The sequence below is a fragment of the Petaurus breviceps genome, unplaced genomic scaffold (genome assembly GCF_028583685.1).
Source record: "Petaurus breviceps papuanus isolate PSGF00001 unplaced genomic scaffold, PetGlider_PUasm1.0 207, whole genome shotgun sequence".
Lineage (NCBI taxonomy): Eukaryota > Metazoa > Chordata > Mammalia > Diprotodontia > Petauridae > Petaurus > Petaurus breviceps.
This window is the reverse complement of record NW_027185850.1, coordinates 5,683,352-5,699,572: the sequence shown is the minus strand read 5'-3', so window position 1 is coordinate 5,699,572 and position 16,221 is coordinate 5,683,352. Positions and strand designations below refer to the sequence as shown.

Below are 16,221 nucleotides of genomic sequence, written 5' to 3'. Positions count from 1 at the left end.
GCCCCAGCAGCTTATGTGAGTGTGTCACACACACACACACACACAATTATAATGTTTGAAGTATTTTTCTTTTTTTAAAAGCAGTTGGAGTTAAGTAACTTGCTCAAGGTTATACAGCCAGTTATTTTGTGTGGGTGTTAAGAATCTGAGGCTGGAACAGATCCCGGGTCTCCCAACTCCGGGGCTGGAGATCTTACTCACTGCACCACCTGGCCACCCCTTGAAGTCTTTTTCAAAAAATGGACCCTGCTTTATTCTTGCCATGTTATAAATTAAAGAAAGGTCAAGCTTCTTTGGGTCTCATTTTCCTCATAGGTAAAAATAAAGCCATTAGACTATAGGATTTCTAAGGTCCTTTCCAGGTCTAATGCACATGATCATATAATGCTATATTTCCCTGGAAAGGCATCACAGCAAGAGGGTTGGTATTCCAGTAAGGAATTCCTAGGCTCAGTTGTTACCTCTGGCCATAGCATCCTAGACCTGAAGGGAGGAGCCTCAAAGGCCATCTAGCAAGCAATCAGCAGGATTTATTAAGCACCTGCCAGGTGCTAAGTGCTGGGGATACAATGGGGAAAATAAAGCCATCCCTCTTATCAAGGGATCTGTGCCTGTAATAGAAGTCAAAGATAATAGTTAACATCTATGTCAAACTTTGAACACAGCACCTCAGTTGATCCTCACAATACTGTGAGGTATTTGTTATTATTGGCCCCGTTTTCAAGATGAAGAAAGCGAGGCTAAGAAAGTGACTCCACCTGGGCCACACAGCTAGTGAGTAAGCATCTGGGGCAGAATTCCAACCCTGATCTTCCTAATTGCAAATGCAGTGCATTGGAGGCCACACTGCCTAGCTGCCATGCACACGTGCAAGTGTAGTGGCTGTGTGACCCTGAACAATCACCTGTTTCCCTCAGTTTCCTCCTCTGTAAAATGTGAACAATAATAACACCTTATGAGGCTAAAAGGAGGCCATGTTTGTGAGGTGCTTTTTAAAAGTGTGTTTCCTTCCTTCCTTCTGTGTGTGCTCTGACCATTTGGCTCCCTGCTGGGTGACCCTTCCCACAAGCTTCCCTCAAATTGTGGCCCACTGGAAAGGTCAGTTGAGCTCCCTGGGTCTCAGTTTCTTCCCCCAGCCTACAAGACTGAGTTCATGCCTCAGCAGGCAAACTCATCCAGAATCCACGGGTGGGGCCCAGGAGGGAGGGGGCTGGGAGGCAGGGGGGGCAGGGGGGCCGGGGGCAGTGACCACTCCCACCTCTGATGCCGTAGAACCCCAGATTTCCTCTGGGGACGGCATCAGGCTGATCTAATCTAAGCACTCAGTCTTTTCTGGTTATCATCGCTCTGCCATCCATCATCAGCCCGACGCTGCTGGGCGAGGATGCCCTGGTCCCAGGGTTCTCAAGCGATGCTCTGCTACCACCTGCTGGGCTTCGGCTAGCTAGCAATCAGCTGCTTCCTCTTACCATGAGGGACTAGAAAGTAGGCAGGGCTGCAGCCCTCTTCCTTCTCATCTCGGGGCTGCCAGCCAGGAAGGAACCAACGATGCTTCGTAGAACAGCCTGAACTAAAACCGTCTCTTATTTTAGCTGCTGTGGATGTGATGCCCATGGTTCCTAACAAGTATCTGACTTAGAACTGCAAAATTCTGAAGCCCCTGATGGCGAGCCTGTATCCCTGAACCTAGCTGGGGACGCTGTTCAAAAAGTCTGTGTGGAGACTGGGGTCAACGTTAATCCCTAAATCCTGCTTTTCTCCTTCCCCCCCCCAAAAAAAAACCTCCCAGATTAGCATTCAAATGAAGGTCAGGGTCCACTAAAGCTAGTCCTGGGAGCCAAGGCCATTCTCTGCCAGAGCCTACCTCCATCCCTACCTTTATTATGCATATCTGTGAGCAATGAGAAGCTCTGTTCTTTATCTCCACCCATCACAGATCTCCAGCTTCTCTCAGGTAACAGTCCTAATCTTTAATTCCTACACTGAGGTGTTCTGATGTGTCCTAAATTGCTGTCTGGTATTGTTTATCAGGGTTTTGATTTCAACAGTAAGGGGACCTTGTGATGAGGAAACTCCCTTTGTATAAAATAAATGTACCATTTAGAAAGTCAACAAAGGAAACATTTTTTTAAATATTAGAGCCAGGATAAAGTGCCTTGTAGCTTAATAGTCAGGGATCCATTCCTGTGTAAATTGGAGAAATGAGGTGCCTTGCTCCTGTCTATCCATGCTGTGTCCTGACTCTCTGTCTCTCTCTCTGTCTCTCTCTCCCTCCCCCCCTCCCCTGCCTGCCTCTCCCCCTCCCCCACATATAAATATCCAGAAATGGGGGGGGGGTCCTAATCTAGGTGAAGTGTGTTGGGGGAATTCAAAGCCTGAGTCCTCCTGGTCAATTCCAAGCCTTTCTTCAGTCCTCTCCTTTATAGCTAACATGCCCCACAAAGAAGAAAAATGCATTTTCAATGATCATTTGTCAATCACCATGAACTACATCCATTTTCTAAAAATTAATCAACATTCATTGAGCTCCTATTATCAAGTGATCAGTAAACATTTATTAAGCACCTACTATGCTTTTAGAAACATATTGCCAGGCACTGCCTTGAGTCCTGGGGATATAATAAGAGGCAAAGGACAGTCCCTGCCCTTGAGGAAATTGTAATCCAATAGGGGGAACAACAAGTAAACAAGTATGTGCAAACAAGATAAATAAGAATTGTTTATTTTATTAATTTATTATTATTTATATAATTTTAATTATTTAGAAGGATAGGAGCCTCAGACACTTAACTGTGTGACCCTGGGCAAGTCACTTCACCCTGTTTGTCTCCGTTTCCTCATCTGTAAAATGAGCTGGAGAAGGAAATGGCAAACCACTCTAGTATCTCTATCAAGAATACCCCAAATGATGGTGTGGCTCAGTGGCACAGTGAGTAAAAGGGCCGGACCCAGACTCAGAAGGACCCAAGTTCGGTTCCAGCCTCAGACACTTCACACACACACACACACACACACACACACACACACACACACACACACAAACTAGCAGTGTAACCTTGGGCAAGTTACTTAACCCCAAGTGCCCTTTAAAAGGCAAAAAAAAAAAGATAGCCAAATGGGGTCCAGAGAGTTAGACATGACTGAAATGACTTGACAACAATAACAACAACAAAAATTAACAGAGGGAAGCTTCTAGAATTAAGAGGGATTGGGAACCTTCCTGTAGAAGATGGGACTTTAGTTGGGCTTAAAGGAAGCCAGGGAAAGATATTAAGCTAGAGACCAGGAAATAAAAGGAATTAGAAGGAGGGTCCCTACCCTCAAGTAAGTTTCCAGTTTACTTAAAAAGATAAAACATATTCAAATGAAAAGATAGACAGCTAGTTGGCACAGTAGATAGAGTCTTAGACCTGAAATCTGTAAGACCTCAGGTCAAATCCAGCCTCAATCCATTTCTCCATCTGTAAAATGGGAATAATAATAGCACCTCCCCACCAACCAGAATTGTGTGAAGATTAAACAAGATAACATTTGGAAAGTCCTTTGCCAGACCTTAAATCACCATATTAGCACTGGCTCTTATTAATAGAAGCTCTAATTGGGAAACATCAGAGGGAGCAGCAAAAGTGGATGTAGGATTTAGGAGAGCTGTGTTTCACTGAGAGCGTGTAATTTGAATTGGATCTTACAGACGGCTATGGGGTAAGAAGGACATAGGATGTGGACTGGGGACTTCCCTTTATTCATATTCCGTGCTTTTCATCTGGGTAACATTGGGAAAGTCTCTTTCAACAGCACCAAGCCTCAATTTCCTCATTTGTAAAAATGAAAGTGTTGAATTTAAAGGTACTTTCCAGTCCTTAATCTATGATCCTATGAAAACGGCACTTTGGTGCGATGGATAAAGGGCTAGCCTTGGAATCAGGAAAGCTTACATTCTAGTCCTTAACAAATACTACCTGTGTAAGGAAGAAAAGAAACACGCATTTATTAAGTGCTTACTATGTGCTGCCTTGTACTAAGCTATACCCAGTGAGGTAGATGATATGATTATCTTCATTTTACAGGTGAGGAAACTGAACCCAAGGTTGGGTGACTTGCCCAGGGTCACTCAGCTAGTGTCTTAGGTCCTATTTGAACCCAAAGCCCAGGTTTCTGTGCACTATGACACACATTCTGTATCAGAAATGGCCCTTGAACCCAAGTCAGCATTGAGGGGAGGCAGACATCTAGCCACTAGACTGATTATTTAAGTCTCTGTAAGGATAAAGAACAGCCTGCATATTTTCATTACCACTTTTGCTATGACATCAATATAAGAACAAAACCCCAGAAAAGCCATTTTTCAGAAGCCTGCTTTCTTGCTATTTCTCACAGTGGGTTTTCTCTTTCTTTCTTCACCTACTATAGGTCAATGCACAAACTGGCACAGCTGGAGAGACTTGACCTAGGCAATAATGAGTTCAGCGAGCTGGTAAGAAAGCACATTTTCTAAACATGATTAATGTGATGGACAAGACTGCTTCCTTTGTTCTGGGTACAGCCCCACCGGGTTTTAAGTGCATTGTGGGATGGGAGGCTCTCTTGAAATCATTTCAGTAAACAGGCCAATGGCAATGAGAAGAAGGCTTGTCAGTGCAGGTGGATGGAGGGATGGCAGAACTTAATCAGACTCTAGAAGGTGTAGATTTTATTCATTAGAATTCATTACGTGCAGTGGCTCCAAAACCTGCCACTGAGAGTCCTTTCCCCACTCAATTAACAAACGCTTTTATTAATATAACATTAGACCTATCTCCAAGGCAAGAAACAGGAGGCTGGGGTTCAAATCCCAGATCCAGCACCTATAAACTTGGGAGTCACTGACAAGTTACTTGTAAGAAATGGTCTGCAGTTCAATTTGCTGATCTTTAAAATGGGGATAATGATGCTGTCCTATTTATGCCCACATTTGTCATGAGGACCAAATACTCAATCACCAAATGTTGTAAAGCATTTTGCACCTTAAAGCCCTCAAGAGATGTGAGTGAGTAGGTAATTGTTAGAGTAAATGAGGTAGTCAATACATTAAGCACCTACTATGTGCTGGGGAGCATGGTATCTTAGGGGAATACTGGACTAGAAATAGTGAGACCTGAATTTTTGAATGTCTGGCCCTTTTTGAATATCAGTGGCTTCACTGGTATGTGAATAAATAAATAAAGGGGCAAGATCACATGGTACAGTGGACTGAGCATTGGAATTGTGGTGAAAGGGTCTGGGTTCAAATCTCTGCTCTGCTATGTACTACCTCTGTGATTAAGTTGGGGAAGTTGTTTAGTCAGGTTTTTCATCTTTAAAATGGGAATGGTGATGCCTATTTCACAGGGTGATTATGTGGCTTAAAATAGAGAGCAGCTTTTAAAGACCTCTGTTCATTGGGGTTGGTGCTGATGTTATCAGACAAAAGAAATGAACTACAGTGAGCAGAGAGCTCTTTGCAGAGTCAAGAACCTGGGTTTGGGTTCTTCCTCTGACACACATTGACTGTGTGACTCTGGACTTGTAAGTGGACACGACCTCTCAGGCAACTCTCTATGACTATAAACCAGTCAGTGGACCATCCTTATTAATCAGTGCAGGTGCAAAGGAAGACAAGAACAGTCCCTGCTCTCAGGGAGCTCACATTGAGAAGGGGGAAGCAGCCCCATCTGACTATGTATATACAAGCTACAGACAGCATGATCTCAGAGCAAAGGTGCTGCCTGTGGGGAATGGGCCGGAAAGGCCTCCCAGCGAAGGTGGGCTTTGAACTGAGAATCTAAGGAAGCCAGAGAAACTGAGAGCCATTGCTGAGGAGGAGCAGCATCTGAGGCATGGGGGCAGCAAATGCAGAGACAGAGATCAGGGATGAAGTCTTAAATTCAAAGAACAAATGGGCCAAAGTAACTGCTGTGGGAGGAGGGAGCAAGGTGCAGGAAAGGGCCTCACACACAGTAGGTGCTTAATCAATGTTTATTAAATGACTGACTAGGAAGGGGCTAGGTTGCGAAGAGCACTAAATGTCAAGGAGAGGACTTTACATTTTATCCTCATGGTATTAGGAACCATTGAAGTATCAGAGTGACATGCTCAGACCCATACTTCAGAGAAATCAGGGAAAGTGAAGATTGGGACATGGGGGTTGGGGTTAGTGATGAGACAGGGGGTCCAGCAGCTTATTGCAAAGGTCCAGTCACAAGGTGATGAGGGCCTGAAGCAGAGCAGTGGCTCTGTAAGTGGAGGGAAGAGGACATATAAGAGCATGTTGTCGAGGGAGAAGCAGAATTGGTTATGGAGGGTGAGGTAGACCAAGGAGCAAAAGGTGACAACACCCTGACTGTGAGCTTGGGCCACCGAGAGGATGGTGATGCCCCTGATGCAGCAGAGGAGGCCAGAAGAAGGGAGGATTTGACTAGGATCTGAGACCAGTCTTGATCCAACAATTGTTGGATTGAATTTAGACATTAGGAATTTAAATTACAAAGGGACTAATGATACACGGAGAACTCCCTCAGAGTTGGAACTATCCGGAAACAGAATAGGCTGTCTCAGGAAGGAGTGTTTACTCTAATCTGAGGACTTAAATGTTGCAGAGGGAATACATTATCAGGTATGAGGTTAATCACACAGTCAATAAGTCAATAAATTAAACACCTACTATGTGACAGGCACTATACTAAGTGCCAGCAATGCAAAGAAAGGCAAGAGACAGTCCCTGCCCTCTAGGAGCTTACAACCTAATGAGAGAGACAATATGCAAAAAAAAACAAGATATATACAGGAGGAAAAGGAAATAATCAACAGAGAGAACACCAGACTTAAGAGAGATCGAGAAAGCTTTCCTGTAGAAGGTGAGATTTTAAAAGTGACTTGAAGAAACCTGGGAAATGTAGAAGACAGGCGAGGAAGGAGAGCTTTCCATGACTGAGGGATAGCCCGAGAAAATGCCAGAAACTGAGTGTCTTGTTCAGGGAATAGCAAGGAAGCCAATTGTCAGTGGATTGAAAAGTACCTAGGGCAGAGGGGTGGAAGAATACTGGAAAGGCTAGGAAGGAGGCTTTGAACACCAAGCAAAGGATTTTGTTTTTGATCCTGGAGGTAATAAGGAGCCACTGGAGTTTCTTGAGTTGGAAGGTGTCATGGTCTGACTGTACTTTAGGAAAATTCTTAATTCTAGTGCCTTCCCTCCATCAAATATTTCTCACTCATGCTTATTTGTATAGCATAATTGTTTGCTTATTGTCTCTCCCATTGGTTTGTGAGCTCCTTCAGGGCAAAGATCATCCTTTGCCTCTTTTTGGATTGCCAGCATTTAGCACGGTGCTTGACCAATAGCAGGTGCTTAATAAATGCTTGTTGATTGACTCTCAGATTTTATAGAGTTAGGAATCAGTCTAATGGTCATCTAGGGCAATGATCACATTTTGCTGAAGAGAAAACTGAGGCACAGCAGACATTAAATCCATAGGGATTCAGTGGCAGAGAAGCCTGGTTTGAAGCTCAGCTCTGTCTCTTGCCAACCGAACCTGTTTCCTCTTGTATAAAATGCAATGGTTGGTCTCTAAGAACATTTACAATTCTAAGTAATCAAAATATCCTATTAAAATGAGGTTCAAAATATTTTGGTCTGATTTATTATGCGTAAAGATACTAAAAATTATCTGGATACAAAGGCACCTTTCAGTGTCTGAATTTGGAGTACTCTTCACCGCCAATGAAACTCTCATTTTCCCGCGATTGCTGTGAGACCCTTTCATTGGCAATGTCACTGTGCTGGGATTGGGGGAACAGTATTCTGGGGCTTCGTGTTTCTAGTGGCACGCATTTTAATGCAGTGGCTTGTTGGTATTAGTCATGTGGCAGCCCTGGCAGCTTTCCGGTGACAGTAGTATCTTTTAATGGGAAAATAGGGTAATTGGGTCCAATCAACGGCCTCTAGAAACAGCACCATGTGGCTACTCCAATTCCATTATATAACTAAGTTTTGACAGATAAGAGGTTCCCTCCAGATACTCATCCAAATCCTGCTCTTTGTCTTTTTGCTATCACATAAAGAGAAAGCTTTGACATTTACAGAGTTCAAAAAGTAAACAAAGTTTATAATGACAAAACGTGTTTCATGGGCATGTGGAAAAGTCCCACTTCACATGGAAATATCAAGATAACCCAGTGATTACAGTCAGGAAGACCTCATTTCAAAGCCTCAACTTGTACCAGCTGGATGCCTGTGGCAAATCCCTTCTCCTTTCTCAGGAGATTCCTTCACCTGTGAAATGGGGATAATAAGAACACTTACATCCCAGGGTTGCTGGGAGGATCAAATGAGTCCACCTCTGCCAAGCCTCTTGTGAACCTTAAAGTGTTCTGTAAATGTTAGCTACTCTTATCCTCATCATCGAGTGTTAGAGCTGAGAGACTTGTTGGTGGCCATCTAAATGTCTCCCTTCATATGAAACATGAGAAAACCAACTCCCAGACTCACAAAAGCCTGGGAATTCAGCTCCACACACGCTGAATAGACAAGTGACCAGGGGCCAATCAGCTGACCTTCCCGAGGCTCAGTCTCCCCACCTGTAAAGGAGGGGGCAGCACTAGAGGATCTCTCATGTCTTTTGTGACTTTGGATCCTGTTGCTTCCATCCTTGAAGACCATTCCCCTCTGCCCTCCCCTGACCCTTAGACATGCCCCTTGATTACACCCTAACAGATGCCACAAAGTCCAGGTGTCCTGATGGTGGACGCTCCACCCGTGACATGGCGTTCTGGAGCTTGGACTGGCTAAGCCCAAGGGTTCTTTCTGGCCCTTCACACAACAATCCTGCCGTTCTTGGAGAGGCTCATGAACCCTCACGTCTGGAGCCTCCTTTCCTCCCTTGATTATCTCCAATTTATCCTGTTCAGAGCTTACTTGTATTTAGTTGTTTGCATGTCACACCTCCCATTAGATTGTAACTTCCTTAAAGGCAGGGACTGTCTTTTACCTCTCTTTGTACCCCTAGCACTTAGCATAGTGTCCAGCACGTAGTAGGTGTTTAATAAACGTTCATTGATTAACTGACCGGCAGAAAGGGGGGATGTTCAAGGGAGACAGTCCTTAGACCATCCCTGATGAACAATTTCTCAACAGGTAGGGGCAGCTGAGTAGAAAGGGCTGCCCAGAAGGTAGGGAGGCTCCCCCCTTCTAGAGGTTTTACCTCAGAGAGTGAGCAACCACTTGTTGGCATTGTTGTGAAGGTGGTTCTTGCTGAAATACAGCTTGTAGTCCATGTATTTGGGGCCCCTCCCAATCATGAGGTTCTGTGAGTCTCTGGATTTGTCCTTCTTCCTGAGCAGACTTGAACATGAGGGGGAAGCTCCATCAGGACCCAGCTTGGTTCCCTTTTGATCATGCGCACGAGGTGAGCACAGTGCTTTGTACGGAGTGGACTCTCACTAAATGCCCCTGGAATTGAACTGAATCGATTTTAATAGAGCTGTGATCATCCCAGCCTGGAGCCTGCTCTCACCTCAGTAGCCACTTCTTGGATGATGATTGAAACAGGGCCAGAGCTGAGTCACATATCCCTCTGATGCAGAAAGCAGAAGCTGCCCTTTCAATGGTTCTTCAAGCTTATTGGCCCAGGCTGCCAGGGAGAAGCCTTACAAGGCATCTGTCATTGGACTTGTCAAAGACTTGCCATGGAAACCTGGAATGGTGTGCACCTTCTCAGGGAGGACCTTCCTGAGAGGTGAGATGATACAGAGGAAAGATCACTGGATGTCAAGTGAGAGGGCCTGAGTTCAAATCCTGCTTCTCCTACTTAGCCCCAGTTTTGTCATTCATAAAATGAAGGCATTGGACCAGATGGCTTCTACATCTCCTTCCAGTTCAGTATTCTGACATTATGACCCTTTCCCCTGCTAAGCCTGCCTGACTTTCTGCATTTATCTGGATGCATTTTCTCTACTTTTGGCTCATTCTGGAACTTTCCTCAGTGTCAGGGACCTCCCTACCCTGGAACAGCCTGCCACCCCAGGAGTCTGTGCCTCCTCCCCACTTCTCCCATTGCTGAGTTTCTCCAGGGACCTCCATTTTGTAGAAGGACTCAAGTTTCCCTGCCTTCATTCTCCTCCCAGCCCTAGCCCTGATTTTCTGGACTTCAAAGAAATTCCCCCACTCTGAATACCTTCCCACCTCTGCTGGTTCAGCTCCTTTTTGGTATCTTCTCCCATTAAAATGTAAGCTCCTAGTCCAGCAGCAAAAAATAGAAAGAGAAATTCCATTTAAAATAACTGTAGATAATATAAAATACTTGGGAATCTATCTGCCAAGACAAACCCAGAAACTATACGAACACTATGACAAAACACTTCTCACACAAATAAAGTCAGATCTAAATAACTGGAAAAATATTAATTGCTCATGAGTAGACCAAGACAATATAATACAAATGACAAGGATATCTAAATTAATTTACTTATTCAGTACCACATCAATCAAACTACCAAAAAAAATTATAGAGCTAGGAAAAATAAAAACAAAATTCATCTGAAAGAATAAAAGATAGAGAATGTTAAGGGAATTAATTTTAAAATGTGAAGGAAATTGGCTTAGCCATAACAGATCTCAAAACTGTACTATAAAGTGGTAATCATCAAAACAATCTATAGTGGCTAAGAAATAGACTGTTGGACAAGTAGAATAGATCAGTCATACAAGACACTAGTAAATAACCATAGTAATCTCATGTTTGATAAACCCAAAGACCCAAGTTTTGGGGTTTTGACACTATTTGTTTCAATATTCACCATTTGAAAAAAATTGCTGGAAAAACTGGAAAACTATTAGGCAGAAACTAGGTATAGATCAAAATCTCATACCTTATACCAAGATAAGGTCAAAATGGGTAAATGATTTAGACATAAAAGATGATACCATGGACAAATTAGGGGAGCATGGGATAGTTTACCTGTCATATCTATAGATAAGAAAGAATTTATGAACAAACAAATGAATTCATGAGATAGAGAGTGTTATGAGATATAAATTGGACATTTTTGATAAAATTTTTATTATATTAATTTAAAAGGTTTTGCACAAACAAAACCAATGCAACCAAGATTAGAATGAAAGGAGAAAACTGGGGTTTGGGGAATTTACAGCATGTGTCTCTGATAAAGGCCTCATTTCTCAACTATATAGAAAACTGAGTCAAATTTGTAAGAATAAAGTCATTCCCCAATTGCTGAGTGGTCAGAGGATATGAACAGGCAGTTTTCAAAGAAATCAAAGCTATCTACTATGTGCGTATGCATATTTTAGTCAATGGGCAATAGAGGATCTAAGCAGAAGAGGAACATGAACAGTCATCTGGCAGTGACCTACAGGTGGATTCTAGCAGAGAGAGACTAGAAAGGGGTGGTGGGAAAATAGATCCCTTTTCATCTGCTGGCAAAGAGACAGAGGTGCGGTCCCAGTGAACCCAGTCCAACCACTAACTTCCCTTGGCTATAGCCGTGCCACTTGGATTGGTGGAAAGCATTAATTCTCTCTGTAAAATTTCTGCTGTATCATAATTGCAGGGTTTTCTGATTTCTCCACATTACATGACATCATTTGCCCAGCAGGAGTTTGATTTCTGAAGCTGCAGCTTTTTAATTCTTCATTCTATGAGGCTCCATGGACGCTCCAGGATGCCTCTCCAGAGTTCTGCAGGCTATGTCAGCAGGTTCCAAGCCTGGGCAGATTTTACCCAAAGGAGAAGGCTCCCAGTCCAGGCCCATGGGATCGTTAACTCTGTTGCCTTGTGGACCCACCTCCTAAGTTCAAAGAGACTCATCACTGCAACTGACCACCAGGGGAGAAGCATCAGGTCATACGAAGACATGATCATAATGGAATTGCTTTCCCTAAGTCATGTTGCTTAAAACTTCTTGGCAGGCCGTGTTTGCCTTAGCACTGGATGAGGGCTCTTAAGCTGAGGTCTACACAACTGTTGCCATTGTTTTCCATATCTTTACAAGGGTATCTCGATAGAATTGGTTTCCTTGGCAATTCGAGGGATTTCATTTTATTCACTAAAAAACATGATTCTGGGAAGGAGTCCATAGGTTTCACCAGACTGCCAAAGGGGTCAATAAAAAACAAAAATAGATAACTCCTGCATGATTAGTTAGACATTCAGGAAATTTAAATCCTTCATTGTGACTCACAATCAGAGAAGGAAAAAGCTTGGTTAAACCTGCACTAAGCACAGTGCTAAGTGCTTTTTACAAATATCTGTCTTAATCCTGACAGCAACCCTGTGAGGTAGGCAGTATTGTGACCCCCCTTTTGCAGTTGAGGAAATTGAGGCAGTGACTTGCCCAAGCCCACCCAGCTAGTGACTGAGCCTGGTTTTGGACCCAAGTCGACCTGACTCCAGGCCCAGTGTTCTGTGCACTATGGCACCCCCTGGCTGCCTAGAAAGTATTTATTATGTGCCTGCCATATTCCATAGACATTGGGGATGAAAAAATTGAATAGCCATTGTCCTCAAGGAGCTGGCCTTCTATCAAGGGAAACATGTTTGGAAGCACAGACACTCACCAGCTGCTGACACTAAGCAAGCCTCCTCACCTCTCTGGGCCTCGGTTTCCTCTGTGAAATAAGGCAGTTGTATCAATAAGGTTCTTTCCAGCTCTAAATTTGCTATCTTATGAACTAGACCTTATTATTCAGACAAGAAGATGCCTAGAAACAGTTTCTATTTGTGCCTATGAATTCACAATTAAATTATAGTAACTATATAGAGAGATAACTAGATAGATAAATAGAAAGATGGATGGATGGTTGGTGGATGGATGGATGGATGGATGGATGGATGGATGGATGGATGGATGGATGGATGGGTGGATGGATGGATGGATGGGTGGGTGGGTGGATGGATGGATGGATGGGTGGGAGGGTGGAGGATGGGCGGGTGGATGGATGGGCGGGTGGATGGATGGGTGGGTAGATGGGTGGGTTGATGGATGGGTGGATGGATGGATGGATGGATGGATGGATGGATGGATGGGTGGGTGGATGGATGTTTTGACTATATCAACTTAAGAAGCTACCTAGGAAAGTGCAGAAGATTTTCAATCCAGAGGACCTGCTCATACTTAGACACTTTGAAAAGTAGATTGGTTTTGAATTTGCATATTCTGTGGTTATTTGCATCACTGGATAAAGCGGGTCCCATGACATTGAAAAATGAAAAACTGGCTGGGGATGTAGGTACAATGAACACAGGTAATGCACATGCCAGTAAGTGTGCTAAGAGGAATTCTGGGCCTTGGGTTATTGTTGTTCTGTCCTGTCTGATTGTCCTGGGTGTGGTTTTACCCTTGCTAAAACTGGGACTCCAACCACCCCTCAGTGTTTATTCAGAACCAGCAGAGTGAGGAAACTTAGTCTCAGAAATCCACATTTCTGTTTGGACTCTGGCTTTTTCCCTCTTACCATGTTGGACTGAGGCCCAACAGCCCATACTCCCCTGGAATGCCAGCCCACCTGTGTGCGTTTGTTGTGTATAGAACCAATTTTACTGTTTAGAGATGTTTTGAAATTCAGAGAATCCTAGAATCTTGGAGTGGGAGGGGTTATCAGAGACTTCTAGGTTCAGCCCATGTCTGACCTAGACTCTTCTCTAGAACATCCCTAGGCAAATCCTCTTCCATCCTCTGCTTCAAGCCCCCCAGTGAAGGGCTTTAGCCCTCCTGGGGCAGCCCACTCCACTTTGGGATAGCTCTCATTCTTAGGAATTATTTTTCTGAAGTCAAGGCTCATTCTCACTCTGCAAAATTCCCAACCTTTTTTCCTGGTTCTGCCCTCCAATGCCAACCAGAACCAATCCGACCCTTCAAGTACTTGAAGAAAGCTATAATCCCCTCCCCAAGGGGTCTGCTTAGGTTTCAAGCCCTCATTTCCTTAACCTGATCCTCCCATGACACAGACTCCAGGTAATCCACCATCCTCTTTTCCCTCCTGTGGATGCTCTCCAGATGCTCCCTAATTCATGGTGCCCAGAAGTGAGCACAAAGCTTCTGAGGCAGTAAATGAGGAAAGAATGCAAAGGGCCTTTCCACGTGAACATCGTGCATCTCTCAGAGCAGACAAGAGCTGCCTGAGCTGGGTTGGGTTGGGTTGGGTTCTGAGTTTCCACACCAGGCTACAGCCTCACTTTGCCTTCAAAGTTCACCAAAACCCCACAGTCTATTTCATATAAACTCTTCTCTAACCACTTCTAGCCATCTTATAATGTAAAAATGAATTTTTTTAGAAGCAAAGTGAAAAAAATCACATTTATCTTTATAATCATAGAACCACCGAATTTGAGAGTTTGAAGAGAACTCAGCAAGCAATTAGACAGTCATATTGGAAAGAAGCACCCCCTATAACACACCTGATAATTATCTGTCTAGCTTATGAATGGAGAACACTGAGAAGAGGGAGCCCACCATCCCTCAAGGCAATTCAGTCCACTTCTGGAAAACTCTAATTGTCAGCAATTCTCCCTGACATTAAGCCTAAATTGGTTTCACTCAATGCCCTTTATACCTTGTTACCCAAGTGTAAGGCTTTACCTTTATTCCTACTGAATTTCATCTTCTTTGAGTCAGTCTAATGCATTAGCCTGTCAAGATTGTTCTGGACCCTGACTTCCTGATTCAGTGGAAGAGTTCAATGTCATCTGCAAGTTTGGTGGTCATGTCATCTAAGCCTTCATCCAAGGCAGTAATAACAATGTTAAATAGCATATTGATTTCATCTGATTAAACTTGGCCCAGTTTTCTCAGAATAACATCACATTATGGATTCATTCTGCCCTGCCAGTTCGCTGAAAGCCATCCATGGTGTTTACCCATGAACAGCTTTCTAAGTGCATCCTCCATCTGCTGCCATCTTGGGAAGCATGTGGTCCCTTCCTCTCCTGGGGCTAGGCAGTTCCCTGATATACAGGGTTCCCTAGAGGGGCCATGTGGTTCTGGATGGCTCTAGCAAGCTTCCCTCCAGGGCCTCCAAATCTGCACACACCCAATGGACCTGTCCCTACTGATCTGAGCTGTGCCTCTGGCTTCCTGCCTGCCTGCCCCTCTTTCTCCCTTTTCTTTTCAAGGTCAAGTACAAGGGCATAGCTCAGCAGTATGATTAGCCATGACTCAATAAATCTTACTTAAGGTGACATTTAGGAAACTGGGCAAGACAAGCTCACAACTATACAAGAAGACAATCAAAAACAGAAAAGAGTCTGCCTCCTTGAGCAAGATACTATCCTTATGAAGCAAATTCTACTATAGGACCTTCCCCCTTGCTATACTGTGGCTATTTTTCTAACCCAAGTATAGAACCTTACATTTATTGTATAATATTTTAAAGTGTTGCCTTGAACCCACCACTCCTACCTATTGAGACATTTGAAGACCTCCAATTTCTATCTAATCTATTAGCTTGCCCACTGTGATTGGTGTGAATTAAATACTGCCCATGCTAAATCTTCAAGGGTTCTTAACCTGGCATCCATCAACTTGGTTGTTAGGTTTGTTTGGTATTTTTAAATGTATTTCAACAATATTTCAATATAATTGTTTTCCTTTGTGATTTTTTGTATTTTACTTTTTTGCATTTAAAATAGATTCTAAGAAAGAGTCCCTAGGCTTCACCATACTGTCCAAGGGGACCATGATACAAAAAAAGTTAAGAATCCCTGATAAAGCCTTATTAGAAATTTTGAGTGGCCAAGTTCAAAGCTGTGACCTTCAGTGGAGATATTCTTTCTTCCTGAGGACAATGGTGCATTAACAACATATCTTTCAATCCAGCCAGTTTACCAGCTCCAAATCTACCTGTACTATTACTAAGTCCTCTAATTTGTCTAACTTTTTCATAGGATCATAGAACTGAATTTGGAAGGGACCCAGAAGCCATAGAGCCCAAATACTTCATTTTCCAGAAGAGGAAGCTGAGGTCTAGAGAGGAAAAGAGATTTGCCCAATCTCAAGTGGGTAAATAAATTAAGCATATGTGATAGGATTTGAACCCGAGAATCCTAATTGCAGAGCCAGTATTCTTTCCACTACTAGGAAAGATTGTCACATGTCCTGCTGAAATACAGGTGTAAACATGGCATTCCCTTAATTGATTAATATAATAACTGTCAAAGTGGAAATGAATTTAGACTGGCATGATATGTTCTT

The 16,221-nt window shown here is 43.4% G+C and overlaps 1 protein-coding gene across 2 annotated transcripts in view; it reads left to right on the top strand.

The window, feature by feature from the left end:
* The window catches only part of LOC138164868 (leucine-rich repeat-containing protein 7), a 602,064-nt gene that overhangs the window by 394,781 nt on the left and 191,062 nt on the right, over positions 1–16,221 (top strand). For both annotated transcript variants that reach the window (XM_069092797.1, XM_069092796.1), the window contains one exon: positions 4,411–4,474. In XM_069092797.1, coding sequence (XP_068948898.1) covers positions 4,411–4,474 — 64 coding nt within the window. The remainder of the gene's footprint in view (positions 1–4,410; positions 4,475–16,221) is intronic.